Consider the following 21,507-nt stretch of genomic DNA (forward strand, 5'->3'; position numbering starts at 1 on the left):
TCTCTATGGGTACTACAAGTTTGGAAATTCTTCTGTTTATCCTGGCTCACAGTGTTCCTGTGGTGTGATTCACACTACAGGAAAAACTAAGAAAACAATCAGTGTTTTAATGCCCTGATATCTTCAGACATGTGAAATATATGATATAGAAATCTCATATAGAAAGAGGATGTTATAAATATGAGCCATGTAATAAGTGCTCTTACCATCACAGGTATTTTCAAAGAGGTAAAGCAACCCACAGTGAGCAAGTACAACTGTGAACATCAAAGTGATAAAACCTTAAGATCGGAGTGTTTTTTTTTAATTTTTAGACCAACTGCAAAATTTATTCATATTGATAAAAGTATTGATCAGCCTTAATGAATGTGGTAAAGCTTTCACATGTGCCCATTATTTTTGCAGGCATGAAAGAAGTCATACTGGAGAGAAACCTTATGAATGTAACCAATGTCGTAAAGCCTTTTCATGTCACAGCCATCTCCAAGTCCATAAAAGGACACATACTGGAGAGAAACCTTATGAATGTATTCAATGTGGTAAATGCTTTACACAACAAAGTCATCTCCAAGTCCATAAAAAAACACATACCAGAGAGAAACCATATGAATGTAATCAATGTGGTAAAGCCTTTACATGTCACAGTCATCTCCAAGTCCATAAAAGAACACATACCGGAGAGAAACCTTAAGAATGTAATCAATGTGGTAAAACCTTTTCATTTCACAGTTGTCTCCAAAGACATAAAAGAACACATACTGGAGAGAAACCTTATGAATGTAATCAATGTGGTAAAACTTTTTCATATCACAATCATCTCCAAAGACATAAAAGAACACATACTGGAGAGAAACCTCATGAATGTAATCAATGTGGTAAAGCCTTTTCACATCACAATCATCTTCAAAGACATAAAAGAACACATACTAGAGAGAAACCTTATGAATGTAATCAATGTGGTAAAGCCTTTTCAAATCATAGTCATCTCCAAAGACATTTAAGAACACATACTGGAGAGAAACCTTATGAATGTAATCAATGTGGTAAAGGTTTTACACAACAAAGTCATCTCCAATATCATAAAAGAAAACATACCAGAGAGATAACTTAGTTATGTCTTCAGTGTGGAAATACCCATTTATAAGTAAAAAGGTTCCAAAGACATAAATGATCACATACTGGAGAAAAGCTGTATGGATGTAATTCATATAGTAAAAGCCTTTTCACAAAGTTTTTGTTTCCAAGACCATAAAAGAACCCATATTGGAAAGAAACCAGTGAATGTGATCATTGTGGTAAAATTCTTTCCATAAGGATTTTTCTCAAAAACATAAAAGAACCCATATTGGACAGAACTATGAATGTACTCATTGGGCTAAAGCCTTTGCATGTCCTACTAGTCTCAAAAACATAAAATATCCGATATAGGAAGAAACTTTATGAATGTGATCAACGTGGTAAAGACTTTTCAAAACTTTAGCATCTTCATTATTATAAAAGAACAGGTACAGGACAGAAACCTCATGAATGTAATCAGTGTTGTAAAGCATTTGCAAGTCACAGTCATATGCAGTGACAGGAAAGATCACATACCAGAGAGAAACCTGCTTGAATATTCACAATGTGGTAAAGCCTTTGCATGTCATAGTTCTTTACACACACACACAAAGAAATCACACTGGAGGGAAGCCTCATTCATGTAATCACTGTGGAAAAACTGACAATACACTTTTATCTGCAACTGCATAATAAAAAACATTCAAGAGAGTGACTCAGTGTCATCAAGGTGCTAAGCCCTTCCATGTCACAGGCATCACCCGATACATAAAAGAACACACACTGTAAAGAAACTGCATGAATGCTATAAATGAGGTAAAGTCTTTGCATGACAATGTACTCTCCAAATACTTCAAGTGACACACTTTTTAGAGAAACCTTACGAATGTAACAAACATGGAGAAGCCTGTGACTATCACTGTAGTCTCCAAAGACAAAAAAAGACAACAAATTAGACAGAAATCTTGTGAATGTACTCAAGTTGGAAAATCCTTTACATGCCACAGTATTCTCTGAATACAAAAGACAACACATACTAGAGAGAAACCTTCTGAAAGTAATCAATGTGGTAAACCATCTGCATGTCCTAATCATATATAAATGCATGAAAGAATTTATAGTAGGAATAATCTGTGGTGATTTGAATATGCTTGTCCCTAAGAAGTGACAATATTAGTATGTTTGGCCTTGTGGGAGTAGATATTACTGTTTTGAAGAAAGTGAACTCCTAGGGTGGTGGTCTTTGGAGCTCCGGCCAGTACAAAGACTCTCCTACCACCTGGCTGGAAGACAGTCTCTTCCTAGATGCTTTCTCATGAAAATGTGAAGCAAAACTCTCAGCTCCTTCTCCAGCATCATGGCTGCCTGCATGCTGCCATTCTTCCTGCTATGTTGGTCATGAACTAAACACTTGAAAGTGTAAAACAGACTGAATTAGCTATTTGCCTTTAAAACAGTTGCCTTGGTCACAGTGTCTCCTCTTAGCAATGGAAATTCTAAGACAGAAGTTGGTACCCCAGGGTTAAGTATTCTTATTGGTAGGCCTGACCATGCTTTTGTTGGAAGCAATGTGGGTTTTTAGACTTTGGATTTGTACGTGCATTAAGTGGAACTTCATGGGGGGTCCTAGTACAACACATATGGCAAGATTCCATCCACCTAAATATATATATGTGTACTCTCCCCTCATGAGCAAGCCTGAAAAGACCTTGGTTACCACAACAAGGTCAAGTGACGGGATCTAGGTGGAGTTACTCACCTTGGCTGCCCGGGACACAGAAGCAGAACTGCCCCTGGGCTTGCCTTGAGACATCTCCGGCCGTGACCATGAACTGACTATGGATTATCCCACCAATCTGAAACCAGGAGGGGTTGTGGGTTGGGTCTTCCCCTTTAAATTGAGAGCTGAAAATTAAAGCTTTGGGCCTTGATCAGAGAACTTTGTCTTGGCCTCATCTCTTCTCGCCCTCTTTCCCCCTTCATTCCCAGTCCCCCTTTCAGGTGAATCCAGTTGACTTGTGGCCCCGGGCGGCTACAGATTGGCACGCCATCGTGGGACTTGAAAACGGGGGACCAGCTGAGGAAACACTGTCTTAGGTGGGGCCCCACGGAAAAAGGGAATAAAAGAAGGTATCCCGCGCACTTAGGAAGTAGCAAACAGTATTGAATCTAGCGCTAGGTAAGTTTGGGAGGCCATGTTTGCAGGAAGTGCCTTGTAAGGGATAAGGTCTAGGTCAAATAGGTGTTGACCCGATGCCTACTTTGCCTAGGGGTGACAGTGAATTCGGGATAGGAGACCGGCCGATGCCCGCAGCCTTCAAGAGCTGCCTCAGACGAGAAAGAGCAGGGTTAGAAGAAATTGGAAAACTAAAAAAGCAGCCACAGCTACATCTCCTAAAGAAAGGGATAAAGTGTTAGATCTTAAACTTCAGAGAGAGAACAGGTTTTGAAAAGCAGTTGTTCTCTCTCTGGGTTATGCCAGCAAAAAGAATGGAAAGGCTGTTTCAGAGCTCTCCTAGGAACAAGAGAAAATTCAGGAGACGTTTTAGACTTAGAGAAACTAAGAGAAATCCTTAGTTCTGCTTTCTTTGTTTATTGTCTTGTCCTTGGTGCACCAATGTCCACGTGTCTCATTGTGTTTTCTGTCCACATGTCTCCTTGTATGAATGATTGGTCGTCTATGTTTCATGTTCTATGTTTAATGTTTAAAAGATCGTTAAAATTGCTTGATTCAACACTTGGTCTAGTTTAACTTGGTTTTCAAAGGCAGTTTTAATATGCAGAGCAGCGGCTGATAAGTTTGCTTAACACCTGTAGCTAAAAGTTTGGGAGCTGAGCTGAGCTGGAAAGTCTGCTTTTAAAGGGACAGGCAGGTTTCTTGGATTAAATAAGGAAGTTAAGAGTTGTTTGTCGTGGAAAAAATCTCAGTGATAAGGTGCCCTTATTTTAGAATTGGGGCTAGAAAAAGCGAGAAATTTTGTTTGATTTAAATATATATAAGATGTGTTGTTACTTCATTTTTGTTTGTAATTGGTTTTAAGGTACAAATATGTTCATGGCTTGGTTATAAATCATTGGCCTATAAGTTATTGGGTTTGATTAAAAATTTACAACTTTGGTAACAAAAAGTTGGCTTAAAACTGGTAACACAGGGTTAGTCATTCAAAAACCAGATGTATAAAAGATATCAAAGCAATGTCTATTTAGTGAGATATTAAAGACTGCACTATCATGCATTCATATATAAGAACTGGCAGCCAAACTTTGTAACGTAAAAGTAATCCACTTGGTGTTGATTTTAGAGAAAATAGATTGCTTACATTATTAAAAATTGGTTTTGTTTCCAAAAATTATGGTTATGCTAATATTGCAAAGGAAACTTAAAAATGTGGTTAATTGCCAACATTCCTTTGGCTGCAGCTGACAGGAATCGTGAGCTTGAAATTTTTTGACTTGGTTATGTTTATAGTAAAAAGGCTATAGCAGGTAGAGTTAAATAAAAGAGTTAAAAAACAATTGTGGCACAATATGGGTCTACTGACCCCTTCACACAAGCTTTATTGGATACTGTGGTAGAAGCAAATTTAATGCCCAAATATTGGAAAACTATATGTAAGGCTACTTTGTCAGGAGATTACTTGCTTTGGAGATTACTTGCTTTTGGAGCGTGATACCACTAAGAAAACCGCCATGATGATTGCCCAGGCAGGCAATGCAGATTGGGATCTTAACATGCTTCTAAGAGAAGGTTAATATGAAGGTAATGCTAATCAGGTTAAACTGCCTGCAGGAGTGTATAGATTGCAATGGTTGCCTGCTGTGCTTGAAATCAATTACCTACTAAAGGGGACCTTAGTGGAAATTTATTCAGTATTAAACAGGGTTCTGAGGAACCATTCCAGAAATTCATAGACAGGCTGCTGAAAGCAGCTGGTAGAATTTTTGGAGATCCTCAAACAGGAATTCCTTTTGTTACTCATTTGGCTTATGAGAATGCTAATGCAGCCTGTTGCACAAAGCAAAGACAGACTTACATGGATACATTCGTCTTTGCGCTCTTACAATCAGGGTCTGTCCATGGCTGCTGCCTTACAGAGGACTACTGTACAAGCAATGCTTGCACAGAGCCATAAAGATAAAAGATGTTTTTAAATGTGGAGATTCAAGTCATTTTTAAAAGGAGGGTCTCAAAAACAGGCACTAGCAAATAATCCAGTCACAAGACAGAAATTTGTCCTTGGTGCAGGAAAGATAATCTCTGGGCCAGGCCTCAGGATATAGGCCAAGATTAAAAACATTTACATTTGAATTAAGTTGATATACAATGGGTGCAGCAGAAGCTTGTGTGACAAATACTCTTTTTGCCTAGGTCATCCTGACCAGCAGCCCCGTGAAGGGTGTTTTCTGGAATTTGTTTATTGCCTTGTTTGTTCCTTGGAAGGGTCAGCTTCAGGGCCAAGAGTTGTAATGATTATGCTGGAGAAATTTAAATAATGGCTGCTCCGCCCATGGCATTGTAACTACCTGCTGGAAAAAGAATTGTTCAACTTGTCTTTTTTGTTCCTTTGCATCTAGTTCCTTCCAAATTGTTAAATAGAAAGGACAAGATGGCTTTGGTTCCTCTAATATATATTGGGTTCAGTCTATTACTAGCAAGAGACCTAATCTTAAGTTCTGTAACAATTAGAAGATTGCCTTCAGCTTGGCATTCATCTTATACTCTCACTCAGCTAAAGATTGGTTATTGAATTAATCCAAAACAAAGTTCAAACTTAAGATTTATAAAACTAATGGGGCATTACAGCCTGACTTGCCTACTCCAGCTGCCATTTTAGTAAATATGTATATAATAATTATTATAGATCTAGAAGTTTGTTTTTATACCATTCCTTTACATTTCTGGTAAAGGTGTTAGGTTTGCATTCAGTAAGTTTGGTCTTAATTGAGAATCCATTTATTGAGAATGATGAGAATCCTCATCATTGGAAAGGTTTGCTTTTAATTTCATTTGCGTTTAATGATTTTCAAAAGTTGTTAAGAGATATTATTTGGCTAAATCCTCATCTTAAGCTTACCGTAAGAGGATTTGAACCTCTGCTTGATATTCTCAAGGGACATACAAGTCCTAATTCCCCTTGACAATTAACTAAAGGAAAAATAGCTTTGCGGAAAGTAGAGTAAGCTGTTAGTTATCAACAGATAAATTATATAGACTATGAAAATTGTTGGCTGTTTGTGTTATTATTACTCATGCCCACAGCAGCCCTTTGGCAAAAGAAACCATTAATGTAGATTCATCCTTCATCTACAAGTAAAGTTTGTGTTAATAAAACATTGTAAGATAGAATCCTAAAAACATTTTCAATAAAATGTTTATTCCTTATTCCAAATAGCAATTAAATTGGTTATTGAAAAATGATATTTGGCCTATTATATGGCAAACATTTTAAGCAAATTTGGTGATCCCTATCCAAAAGATAAGTTGTTACAGGTTTTCTCTGCATGCTTTTATATTTTCTGAAATTTACTACGCATGCAGCTCATAGAAAAGACATTTGCTGTATTTACTGTATTTACAGATGCCTCATCTATTGAGAAGGCAGTATATGTAATTAGATCACATATTTAGATCACATGTTTATTTTCTTGAGTTTTCTCTACTTGAGCACAAATAATTAAATTATGTGTTGTAGCCACTGTTTAAAATGCTAGAAAATCAAGCTTTCAATTTATATACTTATAGCCAGTAAATGGCTCATAATTTATAATTGCTTAAAATTGTTCCTTTTTTTAGATATTGCTAATTCTCAAATTTTATAGTTATTTATAAAAATACAGCTTAACTTTTCAAACATGTACTGTCTCTGAACCTTTTAAGACATTAAAAAAAAAAAAAAAAAAAAGCTCATTGGATTGCCTGAACCCCAGGGCAATGCCAGAGCAGATTTGTATACTAGACAGATTATAGGCCTCGCAAATAGTTGGCCATACTATCTTATTCTTTACAGCATCAAAATAGTAATAGCTTGATACAATAATTTGGCATTTCTAAAAAGTGTGCAAGTTAAATTGCAAAAACTTGCTTTTAATATTCTCAATTTTTTCATATTGGTGTTAAACCTTGAGGACTTATGTAATCAATTTTGGCAAATAGATTTTACTCATTTTGATTTTTAAAAATTAAAATATGTACATGTGACTTGACACTTTTTAGGCTTTTTAGTTGCAACTACTTTAACAAGAGAAGCAACTAAAAATGTAATTAGTTATTGCCTATATTCCTGTGCTTGGTGTTCCATACCAGACTAAGATAGGTAATGGAACTGGCTATTGCAGTTATTTGACTACAGTCAAACATTTGAGAGGTTTTGTTTACAACTTTATTACCAAAATTTCTCATTATCCTCAAGGAAAAAATTGTGAGAGATTATAAAACCTTTATCTTTATAACTCTCTGAGTGTGGGAAAAACAGCTATTGGTGCTTCTTCCCTGATTTTACAAATACTCTAAAAGGTTGGCTTTTTAAACTAAAGGGGGGGGGGAGAGAATTATACCCTCCAAGGTCACCAAAAGCACATCTTGCTTTTGTGTTATTTCTTTTAAATTTTCTGCAAACTGATGTTAAAGGTCAGTCTGCAGCAGATTGCCACTGGCATCCAGTCACTTCCAGGGTCTAATGGAGAGACCCCCTAACTAATTCTTGGAATGGTCCTGACCCTGTTTTAATTTGGGGTCTTGGCTCAGTCTGTATTTTTTCAGAAAAAGAAAATGGAGCCCGATGGCTGTCTGAAAGTTTGGTTTGGTCTGTCAAGTGGACACAGATCTTGAGCTTAATAATTATGATTCTGATAATGAAGAATCTGATAACAAATCTAGTCAGAGTGTGTTAGCCATGGAAGACCATGAGACTCTAGGCTGTTACTCTATTCAGGGTGTTCCCAAGTCTCATCTCCACCCAACCTAAAAGAGGGGACTTCCACCCTAGACCAAGCAGAGAGGGGCCACCCAGAACCCCCTCTATCTGGCAATCTGAATTCTTGCTAAGGCTGCGAGGCTAAGCAGTGCAAGGGAATATAAATAAAAGTTAAAAATATGCTTCTGGGTTCCCTGAGGGATAAGCCTGACTGCATAGGGGTTGATGTAGAAAGTATCCCCTCTCCAGGAAAAAGACATCCGGATGGGTATGGCCCTCAGGCCTTACTGGACAGCGACAGGAGGACTGGAGCCATTACAAGGTTCCCTTTAATTACTGGATGTCAGGCCTCTATCCCCGCCTCGGTAAGGTTAGAATTGCCACGGTCCTTCTATACTTGGAAAAGAGAGGAGACTTCAGGGACAGCCCTGCTTAACACTGAAAGCCTAAAATTCAGCAATAGGCCTGGCTTATTTGCCCGCTCTAAGTCTTAAAGTCTCCATGGAAAAACACTGAAACAGAGGGCTGTAAATTATTGTAAACAGACAGCTTTTGTTGAAATCTACCAGCCTGAGTAGTCATAGACTTTGTATCTGATCCCTGTCAGTCAGCAATTGGATGAGATACTAAAATAGTTCCACTTTCAACCTTATTTCCTACTCGGCTTGGATAATCATATTGCTGTTAACCTTGTTTGAACCTTGTGTCTCAAGCAGATAAGTTGCCTTCACACAAAGATCTCTCCCAACAATCCCGGCTACTCGTACCCCAGATGGGATGAAATCGTGTACCCAACACAGCTGCTTCTACTGGACCTGTTCCTCCTGACCTATCCTCAGATGGGCTCCATAAACCCTGGACAGCAGGACACAACCAACTCTCCTATATCCCCCATACCCATTCTTCTAGGTTCCCCCTAGAGACACGTCGCCCCCAATGTCAGCAGGAAGTAGCCAGATATCACGACGACGACCCCATTCCTGTTTCACCTCTCTCTTTTCTTTTTAAGTTAACCAAAATGGGGGAAACTGTACTCTCCCCCCATGAGCAAGCCTGAAGAGACCTTGGTTACCACAACAAGGTCAAGTGACGGGGATCTAGGTGGAGTTACCCACCTTGGCTGCCCGGAACACAGAAGCAGAACTGCCCCTGGGCTTGCCTTGAGACATCTCCGGCCGTGACCTGGAACTGACTATGGATTATCCCACCCATCTGAAACCAGGAGGGGTTGTGGGTTGGGTCTTCCCCTTTAAATTGAGAGCTGAAAATTAAAGCTTTAGGCCTTGATCAGAGAACTTTGTCTTGGCCTCATCTCTTCTCGCCCTCCTTCCCCCTTCATTCCCAGCCCCCCTTTCAGGTGAATCCAGTTGACTTGTGGCCCCGGGCGGCTACATAGATGTGACGTTGTATGCATAAGAACTGTATAATATTAGGCATTATTATTAACTGGTTATTTTTTTATGTGCACATAAGAAGGTACAAGTATGTGTCAAATTGACAATGGACAGATTGTGGTTACTATACTGGGTTTTCAATTTAAAATCTAAAAGGATATACTTAGGTCCAGGTATGGTGGTTGTGCCTTAAATCCCAGGAGATAAGAGTCAAGCAGATTTCTGATTCAAGTCATCCTGGTACAGAACAAGTTTTAGGTAATGAAAAGCTTAGGTATGGGCAAAGTGTTACACACATTATATTCAAGCATTCAGGAGACAGCAATGCAGATCTGAGTTCAAGTTTTATCTACAGAGTGAGTTCAAGGACAGCCAAGCTTAGGCCGTGAAGTTGTTGCAAAATAGAAACCTGGTGATGATGTAATAGAAGGGGCCATGTTTGGGCCCCAGCAAGCAGAGGAACTCAGAAGTTTTGTCCATGTGACTCTGTTTTTAGAGGAAAGAATAGAAGGACTAACTGAGACAATTGATGCTGGTTAGCCATAGTTAAAATATTAGTGGTGATGAAGAAACTAGCATCACTAAGGTGAAATCTTAGAAGTGTTGTCTGAGAGGACAAAGAAGCTGTGTTCAGAGATAGCCAAGTTTGTACCTTGTTGTTCACCTGGAGTTGATCATGTGTGAGAATCACCCAGGTGGTATTGGTTTCAGAGGCATAAATGACTCTGTCATGCAGAGCAGCTAAGGCTTGGCCCTGTGAAGAGAGTGTAGGAGAGCAATGCAGTGATTCTTAGTTACAGCAGAAGAACCCAGTGTATTGAAGATGTCAGTCCCATGGGATGAACAGAAAGAACAGCAGCAGCAGTAAAGTGGAGTCAAGCAGAGCCTAGAGTGCTATAGATGGAAGAACAGAAGTGACCAGATATCTTTTGAGGAGCACAGATGATCCTGTGTGGATCCCAGATACTGGAACAAGAAGCTGTAATGAAGTTACCTTTGAAACCCTAATATTTTGAGACTCCAGAGCTGTGGGATACCTGCTCTGGAAAACTGTTGCAGGGAATAAAACCAGCGAAAGAGAAAGAATTGTGCTGCAGTGAGCAAAGCAGGAAGGAGTTGGAGATCTGAAGAACACTTTGACATCAGACATGGAGATGCAGAGTTTGGAGATTGCCTTGTTGCCTTTTGGTCTTCTTTTGGCCCAGTATTTCCTCACAATGGCATTTAGAAATGGCGAAGTACATTCTGCAAATTTGGATGGATATGATATGCTGTTTGTTTTTGAAGATATAGGGGATTACAGTTACATGATTGTATAAAACTCAAAAGAGACTTTGTACTTGAGAAATTTGTTGTGTTTCTCCAATTCTTTTGATTAATTTTGTTAAATATCTGTTTTGTTACGTTTTAAAATGACTACATCAGCTTGCTCCTTTGGTCCATCTGCTTGGAAAATCTTTTTACATACCTTTACCTGGAATTACTGCCTATTCTCGATGTGGAGCTATATTTTTTTGTATGCAATTGAAGGATCAATGTTATTAGCATCTATTCTGTTACCCTTTGTCTTTTTACTGGTGAACTGTGGTCATTGATACTGGGAGAGTCAATAAACAGTGATTGTTAACTTCTTGTATTTTGTTATTGCTGCTGGTGGTGGTGCTGCTGGTGCTGGTGTTGGGGTATTTGTGTGCTTTCCTTTCTTTTGCAGATAATACAAGATTATTTACAACCTGAATTTTCATTTGTATTGGTAACTTCCTTGAAGGTCATCTGCAATTTTAAAAAATCTTCATTTATATGTTTATTGGCTTTTGACCTTTCTAGCTTTTAGTATTCTTTCTTTGTACTGAATGTTTTGATTATTATACAGGAAAGAGACTTCATTTTAGGGTCCATTCTGTTAGGTGTTTTCATGATTCTTTTACTTTGATAGGCACCACCATCCTTATTTTGGAAGATTTTCTTCTAAGATTTTGTTATCAATATTTTAGGAGAATTTGATCTAATATTGTTTTTCCTCTAGTCCTAGTATCCTTACATTTTATCCTTTCACAGTGTCCTAGATATTCTGTATATTTTATGTCAGGAAGTTTTAGATTTAACATTTTCTTTGCTTAATATATCCATTCCTTCCATTGTATCTTCAGTGCTTGAGATTTGCCATTCATCTCTGTGTTCTGTTTGTGAATCTTGCCTCCGTAGTTCCTCTCTGCAGTCTTAAAGTTTTGGTTCCATTATTCCCTCAGTTTGTGATTTTGTTATTGTTTCTATTTCCTTCTAATCTTCATTTGTTTTTCTTGGCTTTATTTATTTATTTATTTTCTCTTTTTTTGAGACAGGGTTTCTCTGTGTAGCCCTGGTAGTCCTGGAACTCACTCTGTAGCCCCGGGTGGCCTGAAACTCAGAAATCCACTGCCACTGCCTCCCAAGTGCTGGGATTAAAGGTGTGCACCACCACTGCCCAGCTCTTGGCTTTATTTATAAGATTTGTTGGTTTCCTCCATGTTTTTGTTTGTGTTTTCCTGGCTGTCTTTGAGGTGTTTATTGATTTCCTCCAATTGTTTGTGCTTTCCTCGATTTCTTTAAGAGATTTAGTCATTTCCATTTTAAGGACTTCTATTATCTTCATACAGTTGGTTTCAAAGCCTTTTTCTTGTACTTCAGATATGTTGGAATATTTAAGACCCTCTTTGGCAATATAAATGAGCTCACACTCATTAACCAGAGGGTGATAAATGTTACTCCTTAGTACAGAATCAAGTACCAACATCATGGAATGGAATGTGGCTATAACTTCTGGAATTGAAAAGTCTATTTTATGTCAATGTACTTGATATACAATAGTTTGTGTCCGCACAATGAAATGTATGGTGGGACTCACCATAGGCTCTATGATAGATTCTGTGAAGTACTCAGCTTACATTTAACCCAAAGTTTGATTAACACCATGTTTTTTTCTCATTAAATTGGACAGGGAGGCAACTGATGCACTTTTTAAATAAGTTACTTTGTTGAGATGATGGTTTTAATGGTGTCGCTTCCAATCACTAACCCTGGAGTCACCAATACAAAAAAATAAAAGACATGATGGTGACAGGGTAATAATTTTCTAATTTGCCAGCATGTCAGGTGAATGAAGACAAACTAGATTGATAGGTATATAATTTGGGAACTTTAGCATAATCCAAGAAATATTGAATTTCCAACTTTGGAGATACGGCCAATGCACTTTCAGTGTTAAGTCAGGTGGGATGATTGAGACACAGGCCATTGCCTGTAGCTGTGTGTGTCATATTACAGATCACAGAAGCTAACATTGCACATAGCAGCCAGGTATGTGCAATTAATAGTAGTGAATTAATGCCATTTTCTCTGCAAGGAAACCATCTATCTGCTCTTTTTCAAACTCAGTGTAGATATATATTTTTTTCAATTCTGTTTCTTTTTTCCCTTTTTAATTAAAATTATAAAATTTTTTACATTCCAAAGTTGCCCTCTTTCCTGGTACCTCTTCCCTGAGGTCTTTTCCCCATCTTCCTCCCTGATGCCTCTGAGGTTTCTCTCCCACCCGCCCACCCACTGGGACCTCACCTCCACCAGGTTCCCTTTTCCCTGTGGCATCAAGTTTCTATAGGGTTAAGTGCATCCTCTCCCATTGTGGCCAGACAAGGCAGTCCTCTGCTGCACACATGCCCAGGGCCATGAACCATCCCCTGTATGCCCCTTGGTTTTTGGCTTAGACTCTGGAAGCCCTAAAGTGTCCAAGTTAGTTGACACTGTTGTTTTTCCTATGGGGTCGCCATCCTCTTCACCTTCTTAAGTCTTTCTTCTGACTCTTCCATATGGAACATTTCACCCTACATATATATATATATATATATATATATATATATATATATATATATATGATAGATAGATAGATAAACTTTTAGCCATACTAATGAAAGGACACAGAGACAATATCCTAATTACCAAAATCAGATATGAAAAGGTAGACATACAGTTACATATATCTTCTCCTCAGTACCTCATTGTATCTTCTCCAAAATTGAACATGTAGTCTGTCACAAATCGCCGGGCAGTGGTGGTACACTCCTTTAATCCCAGCACTTGGGAGGCAGTGGCAGGTGCATTCCTGAGTTCCAGGCCAGCCTCATCTACAGAGTGAGTTCCAGGACAGCCACGGCTACACAGAGAAACCCTGTCTCGAAAAAAACAAAAAAAAATCTGTCACAAATGAAGCCTCATCAGATACAAGAAGACTGAAATATTCTCATGCATCCTATGAAATCAGTACAGAATAATCTGGATTTCAATAATAACAAAAATATCAGAAAGCCACATACTGAACAACTTTCTATACAATGATAACTTGCTAAGGAAAGAAATAAAGAAAGAAATAAAAGACTGGACTCTAGAATTCAATGAGAATGAAGACACACCATAACAAAACTTATGGGACACAAAATATCATGGCACTAATTGCCCTCATAAACATACCAGAGAGACCCTACACAAGCAACTTAACAGCATATCAGAAAGCTTTAGAACAAAAAGAAGCAAACACACTTAAGAGATGTAGACACCAGGAAATAATCAAACTCAGGGCAGATGTGGGTCCCTTGTTCTGGAGGGTGTCCCACAATGATCTCCGGCCCAGCACAGGACAGGGTGCGAGCAGGGAGGGGAGATCGCCTGCCTCCATTGCTGCCTCTGCTGAGTTTCCACTGTTGCAGCCCAGGAACTCCCAGGTGCTGCACCGGTCTCCAAGCTGAGCTGACCCGGGCTGTGCCAATAAGGAGCCAGCTAGCTGGCATGGGGCAGCTTGGTGTACCAGGCAGGTTCTGGGAGAGCAGATCTCTTCCCAAGTGTTACAGCTCTTGCTACAGAAACTGTTGGACACCCGCATGATTCTCGTACACTTTACTTCCCCTGAATAGAGCCCTTATATACAGTTTCTGGGTGGGTTAGGGTCAGTCAGCAGATAATGCCTATTGACTTGTTCTGAGAGCTTGGAGATACCTGATCTACTTGTGAGATAGCCTGGGGCACTGTTCCTCCTGATTGATGGCCATAGACCTTTCTGTGGGCTCTGGAGGGCTGAAGCTAAATGAAAAGAACCAGGGCCTGGAAGCAGAGCTGAACACCTGCCGTCCAATAAAGGACTGGGGTTCAAGGCCTATGGTCTACCAGGCACCCAGATGCTTCTCACTGCCCACCTCCCCACAGGCAAAAATGAACCACTTAGAAACAAAGAGTACAGTACAGAGACTCAACAAAACCAAGAACTAGTTCTTTGACAAAATCAATATGATAGAAAAGCCCTTAGCCAGACCAACCAGAGGGCACAGAGACAGTATCCAAATTAGCAAAATCAGAAGTTAAAAGGGAGACATAACAAGAGAAACTGAGAAAACTTCTGAAAATCATTAGTTCTTTCTACAAACTGGAAAATCTAGATGAAATGTGTAGCCAGAGAAATGGATAATTATCTAAACAGATACCATAAACCAAAATTAAATCAAGATCGGTAAATTATCTAAAGTGTAGTATAACCTTTAAGGAAATCAAAGCAGGCATTATAAACCTCCTGTCCAAGAGAAGGCAAAGACTAGGTAGTATTAATGGAGAATTCTACCAGACCTTCAAAGAAGAGCTAAGACCAATACACCTTGGACAATTCCACAAAATAGAAACAGAAGACTACCTAATTCGTTCTATGTGTATTTGTTTTAAAAGCCAATTATTGATTTCAAATGCAACATTGCTATATCCTCCTTTTTGTTTTCATTCCCCTTCAATTCCAAGTCATTAAGAATTTCTTTCCATTTTTTTCAACTCCTCCTGATTATTTATTTTTGTTCATAGGAATGTTGCCTGCAGCTGAGGCTTGCCTCTGTATGTAATTGAGAATTGTTTTGAGCACCCAGTTTTTTTGTGCTGCTCAGTGCTGGAAAGAGTGTCTTGCAACTCTTCCAGACTAGTCCTAGACTGGTCAGTGCAAAACAAAAATAAAACATTGAGTGAGTTTCCTCCAACCTCTCTGGCTTTTCTTGGGTCTTAAAATGAAGAGGGAGAGACCTGTGCAAGAATCAAGTTCTATGACCAACTTTGAAGCAGGGTTAGTCACAGTACAAAAAAAAGATGAAAACAGAGGATAAAAGCTTCCTTCAATTAGTAGTGATTGACATTAGCAAGGAGTTGTGAGGTAATTAATTTTGGTGATTAACAAATGTCTTGATTAATAATTTCTTGTTTCTACACACTAGGCAATCAATAGTCTGGATAAAGTCCAGGCAGTGGTGGCACACACCTTTAATCCCAGGCATTGGGAGGCAGATGCAGGCAGATTTCTGAATTTGAGGCCAGCCTGGTATACAGAGTGAGTTCCAGGACAGCCAGGGCTACACAGAGAAACCCAGTCTCGAAAAACCAAAAAAAAAAAAAAAAAAAAAAAAAAACCTGGGAATCACGAAGTGGCCCTGTTTTAAAAGACTATTATTTTCTTGGTTTGAAATGTTCAGCCTGAGAGAAAAAGTAAAAATAATATTTGATGTGCTCTAATACAGGATCCTAGACTCTGGACACATGGCCATAAAGCCTGGTTCAACTTTGTACAATAGTTTTTGGGGACTATAATTACATTATTTCTATATTTATTTCCTGCCTTCCATGATTGCTTAATAAAGATGCCAAAACCTGAAGCTGGGGAGAAGAAAGGTGGATGGTGCTTTAGGTCCCAGACTGAGTGTCTGGGGAAGACACCATGAAGGAGAGAGAAGAGGGAGAAGGAAGAAGGCACCATGAGGTTGGTGGAGTGTGAGTGCATGGCCAGTAGGTCTGGCCTGAGAGTATGAGCAGCCTATCGAGAACATGGCATGTGATATCTCACAGATATTAACAGGGAAATAGACAAAATAGGAATAGAGGAGTGATATCTGCCCAACTCTGTTGCTTTACTGCTTGTTGTAAATACAAAGTCTTCTGTGTCTTTTATTTGGTATCTCTATGATTTAAGTGGGGTAAGAAACTCCCAAATAATATTTACCACAGCAAAATGGCTGTTATTGTGGTTTGGGTCCAATGATTGAGATGGAATGGAAAGTAAGATGACAGAGGATTCTCAGTAGTCCTGGCTCTGGTTCTTTCTAGAAAATGTCATACTGTGCTTTCAGATACCTTTTCTTCAAAGAAGATGAAAGGAAGGGATTGTTCCAGTAACCCACTATTAGACATTGAAGCTGAAACTCAAGGGGCTGCTCCCTGGGGTCACCATGCCTAAGATCTCAGAACCCAACAGACAAGGCTAGATGATCATAAGGCCAAGACCCAGCTAAGCTATGTCATGAATTTTAGGCTAGCCTAAGCTAAATTAAACCCAGTCTCATGTCCACCTCAAATATGTTCATCCAAAGAAGATGGAAAAATATGTTATATGCATCCATTTGTAAGTACATATGCCTTTCTAATTAATAATTTCATGTGTGTATAACAACATTGGGAAAACAAGAGAATCAATAATGAAATATTAAAATAATTCTCTGTGTGGGGAAATAAAGTTTACTTTAGCTTTTGGGTTTTCTATTTGAATCTGTATTTCAGCATTTTCTTGTCATTAACTTAGTTAGAAGGGATCTTGATCATCTGTGTCCTCCATAAAATATAATATTAGTGCTCTAAAGTGCACATTATGTAGAATTTACCTAAGGCACATGAGGTATCAAACAAATTGGACTCATTGCAAACCCATGAGGGCACCAGAGGACAGAAAATAAATCCAACCAAAATTTAGTAGTTTTTTTTTTTTTTTAATTTAGTGAAATGCTTAGGAATCTAGTGCCATTGGGTATTCAGAGATATTAATTCTAAGGTGAAAGATAAGTCAGTGCACCTGGCCAATCCCACTGCAAACAGAGAAGCACGACATCTACTGGCCGATTAGGATTCTGGAGACAGTACACTCCTCACTTGTATGTGTTACACCAGTCAGTATAACACGTAGCTCAGAAAGCTGCTAACTTTCTGTTGGGGGCCAAAACCAGGAGAGGGCTCTGAAACATGACCAGGCTGCTGTGCAGTCTGTGCTACCAGTTTCATGGTTAGATAGGAATGTTGTTTGAAGTCTTTGGCAGGTGTTTATTGTGAATCATAGATTTTGAGTATTGGAGCAAGTCTCTACCATCAACTCTATTCAACTATCTTCCCTTGAAAGAAAATATCTTGGCCTGCTATTCCATCTTAATAGAAATTGAACATGTAGTGCCAGGGAAATGTTAGTGATCCCCCCAAAAAAACACACACAGGAGCTGATCTGATGCAACTGCCTGCAGGATCTTTATTCTATTTGACCTAGCTTGCCCCCATCCCCAATGCACCAGCATCAGCCAAGACTGTTTTGGTGATGGTGGATCCCCAAATGTCTATGGGCAAAGGATTTATTGTAAGCAGCAAGTAGGGAATTGTAGGAGGAGCTAAGGTGGGAGGAGTAAGGAGAGGAAGAGGAGGAGCTAGTGGAAGGTGACACAAGAGAGGGGGAACATAGAAGCAGAAGTGTGTGTCTCTAGCAACCAAAGGTAGTTGGTATATCTACATTGAGTATTGGGGTACACCTCTGATTGTATAAGCATCTTCTTATTGAGCATTACCAAACATATATAGCCTTTGGATAACCTAAGCATTGGAGTATCATTTAACTGACCCCACGTGGATGGCAGAGTGATCTGGGTTCAGCCAAGCATTGTGGAGACAGCGTGGGAGATTGTCAGAGCCATCTCCCATGGTGACATCTCCTGGGTGGCAGGGATGGTGTTTCTCACCGCCTTAGCAGACTGCTCCAGCTGAGCAGTGGGGCATCAGCTGCAGCCATTCCTGGCCACAGGCCTACGGTTGTCAAGAACATGGCAGGGGATTAAGAAAAGCCTGAATGAATGTCGCCATTTTAGATGTCTCTTGCAATAGGGAGGATGTGTGCAAGTATCTAATTGGAAAGTTGCTGTGGCCTTTAACATAATTGGTTGGTGCTGGGACTCACCTCATAAACTTAACTTCACCTCTGCATTAGTGGTTGTTAGGCATGAGCTTGAAACCTGAGGAGCAGGTTTGTTGGGGGAATAACCTGGAGACCCTGGTATTGTTGAGGGTGCAACTTGAAAACTCTAGTCTTGTTTGGGATTAGCCTAGAGATTGAAGCTAGGCTTGGGTATTGCTGGAGGGGGTAACTTGGAAACTAATGCTAGGTGCCTAACTTGCCTAGAAGCCTATAGTTTCTATTCCTGTACAATGCCACTGGTATTATACATGCACCTAGAACTTCCTGGTACAGGCCCTATCATCAGATGACTTAGGAAGAAATAACTAGGTCCTGCTTTACTAAGGGTTCTGCCTGTTATGCAGACCCCACCAAGAAGTGAACAACTGCAGCATGAAAACATGTTTCTGGGACAATCCTGAAACACACCAGGAAAGGGAAATCACCACAGTTCAAAGCTTCATGCAGTAGTCATGCTCATGCATCTGTTTGGAAATGTGTGATTATTCATTGAATCATCAGCTATAAACAGTGGGATGGCTTAACTCTCAGAGACTTGGAGACAGAACAATTAGAATATTGTTGAGAGAGACATAAAAGGAAGAAGTATGTGGATAGATCTCTCACAATGGTCAAAGAAGCCAGGCAGTGGTGGCACATGCCTTTAATCCCAGTACTTGGGAGGCAGAGCAAGGTCAGCATGGCAGCCAAAACAGCTAAGTCTCTATGGAAACCTGTAACTACAGGCAAGGCAGATGTCTCTGTCCAGGTTATTAAGACCTGTCTTGACAAATGTTCAAGGTCTGCTTGGCCTGCTCAAGGCTGATAAGTTTACACTGGCTAGCTGACTGTGGTCGATAGCAAGACAAGAACCAGTTTCAAACAAGGTAGATTGTGAGGGAGGGCTACACCCAAGTGGGACATTTGCTTGTCCACTCTTAGTTTCTGTTTGGAAGAGATGTCAGGCCCAAAGCAATTTATAAAAAAAAAAAAGTCCAATTAGAGCATGCAGTTTCAGAGCCGTGACCATCATGGAGGGGAGTAGGATGCCAGGCATGCATGACCATGGGGACAGTAGCTGGGAGTTTACATTTACAAAGAGAGAGCTTACTGGGAATGGCTACCCACCACAAGTGACACAGTATCTCCGACAAGGCCACACTTGTTAATTTTTCCCACACAGTTCTACTCACTAGGAACCAAGAATTGAAACGTGAGCCTATGGAGGCCATTCTGATTCAAACTACCACACACAAAAAGCCAAAACCAAAATTTAAATACACCCACTTTAGTAAAGGAAGTAAATATATTTGCAATTAATTGATCTGTGCACATGCACATAGAAAGATAATTGGGGTCTCAAAATACGTGGTGGTTTGCCAGAGTGGTGCATGCCTTTAATTGCAGTACTCAGAGGCAGAGGCATGTAGATTTCTGTGAGTTGAAGGTCAACTTGGTCTACCTAGTGAGTTCCAAGACAGTCATGGCTCTTTATTGAGACCTGTCTGAAAAACAAACAAAAAATACAATGTGGTCATTATTATCTGAAGAGGTCAAGGAAGGCTTACAGAGAAGTAGCATCTTAAATAGCATTGTTTTATTGACTTGCTTAATTACCATTGCAGAATGAATGTATATTTATTTTTAACATTTTTACATTTATTTATTGTGTGTGTATGTTGTTACACAGAGGGCAACTTGTGGGAATTGGTTCTTACCTTCCACCATGTGTGTTGTGTTTTATAAAAAAGAAAGAGAAGCCAGGGATATGGTTGGTAGAGGTGCAGTGTGTTGCTGAGGCATCCCTTCCCTCTGAGATACCAGCCACACAATGGGTATAGTACGGAATAGAGTTTATTATTAGGGCATGGGGAGGGGAAGTTGGTGGGGCAGAGGAGAGAGGGAGAGGGAGAGGAAGAAAGACGGGGGAGAGGGATGGGGAGAGAAGGGACAGAGGGAAGAGGGTAAGAGAGTAAGAGAGAGAGAGGAGGGGCAAGCAACCCCTTTTATAGGGAGTCTGGCATTCCTGGCTGTTGCCAGGTAACTGGGGTGGAGCCTAGAAAAAATGCTAGCAAAGTGTTTTCTGGGAATCAAACTCAGGTTTTCAGTATTGGTAGAAAGTGCCACCCATAGGCCCCGATTTATTAAGGAAAAGGGAGAAATATTCCCAAGAGTGAGAAGGGATCCAAGGGAGGAATGCAGCCCTTTAATTATCTCTTAAGAGGATCTATGTGTGTATATGTATGCACATGTATGTGTGTAAGTATCCATGGAAGTCAGAAAGGGATATCGGGTCCTTTATAGTTTAGGTAAAGGCATTTGTGACCTGCCTGTTCTAGGTGCTAGGATCCAGCCCTCTGATAGAAAGCAAATACTCTACCTGCTGAACCAGCTCTTCCGATCTTTATTTTGGGAGATGGTTCTCTTTTTACCCAGTTGATATGGAACTTAGCGTGTAGCCTAGTCTGGCCTCAAACTTGTGGTTAGCCCGTTTTCAGCCTCCTTAGTGTCAGGATTATAGCATGACCCAACATGTCTAGCAAGTTAAATCTTAGAACATGTTAGAGAAATGTTCAGACTCGTGTGCTGTTGGAGCATCTACTCAAAGACCAAGGTATAGCATGCATAGTGAAGGGGCAGAGATGTCTCAGAAGGTGGAAAGTAAGTGGGGTATGATGGTACAGCCTTTAATCCAACAGTTGGGAGCCAGAGGTAGAGGGATCTCTGTGAGTTCAAGGCCAGCCTGCTCTACAAAGGGAGGTTTAGTCCTGCCAGAGTGAGACCTTATCCCCAAAGCAAAGAAAACAAAAGGGGGAATGAAGAATGGAGAAGTCTTAAATGTTGAAGGGCCATGACCAGAGAGACCAGAGTTTGTATGGGAGCCATCTTCAGGTGTCAAATATATGGGAAGAAGCAAAGGTATGGTGGATATTTTCTCCACATACTGTCAACACGTGCACGCAAACCAGAGGAAGGTATTGCCATCTCTTTTCATAGGAGTTTGAGTGGTTCTTGATATGGATGTGCTCATGTTAATAACACACATTCATTCAGGACTGACTTCACTCAGAGCTTTCCTCACTCCCCGTAAGTCAGACACTGCTCTTTGTAC

The 21,507-nt window shown here is 39.9% G+C and overlaps 1 protein-coding gene across 1 annotated transcript in view; it reads left to right on the forward strand.

Annotated features, from left to right (window-relative positions):
- Positions 1–10,983, forward strand: part of LOC143437375 (uncharacterized) — a 32,177-nt gene extending 21,194 nt beyond the window's left edge. The window contains exon 4 of the mRNA XM_076922197.1: positions 406–10,983. Within this exon, the coding sequence (XP_076778312.1) occupies positions 406–691 (286 nt within the window). The 3' untranslated portion in view covers positions 692–10,983. The remainder of the gene's footprint in view (positions 1–405) is intronic.
- The last annotated feature ends 10,524 nt before the right edge of the window (positions 10,984–21,507 follow it).

Source organism: Arvicanthis niloticus, chromosome Y (assembly GCF_011762505.2).
Source record: "Arvicanthis niloticus isolate mArvNil1 chromosome Y, mArvNil1.pat.X, whole genome shotgun sequence".
Taxonomy (NCBI): Eukaryota; Metazoa; Chordata; class Mammalia; order Rodentia; family Muridae; genus Arvicanthis; species Arvicanthis niloticus.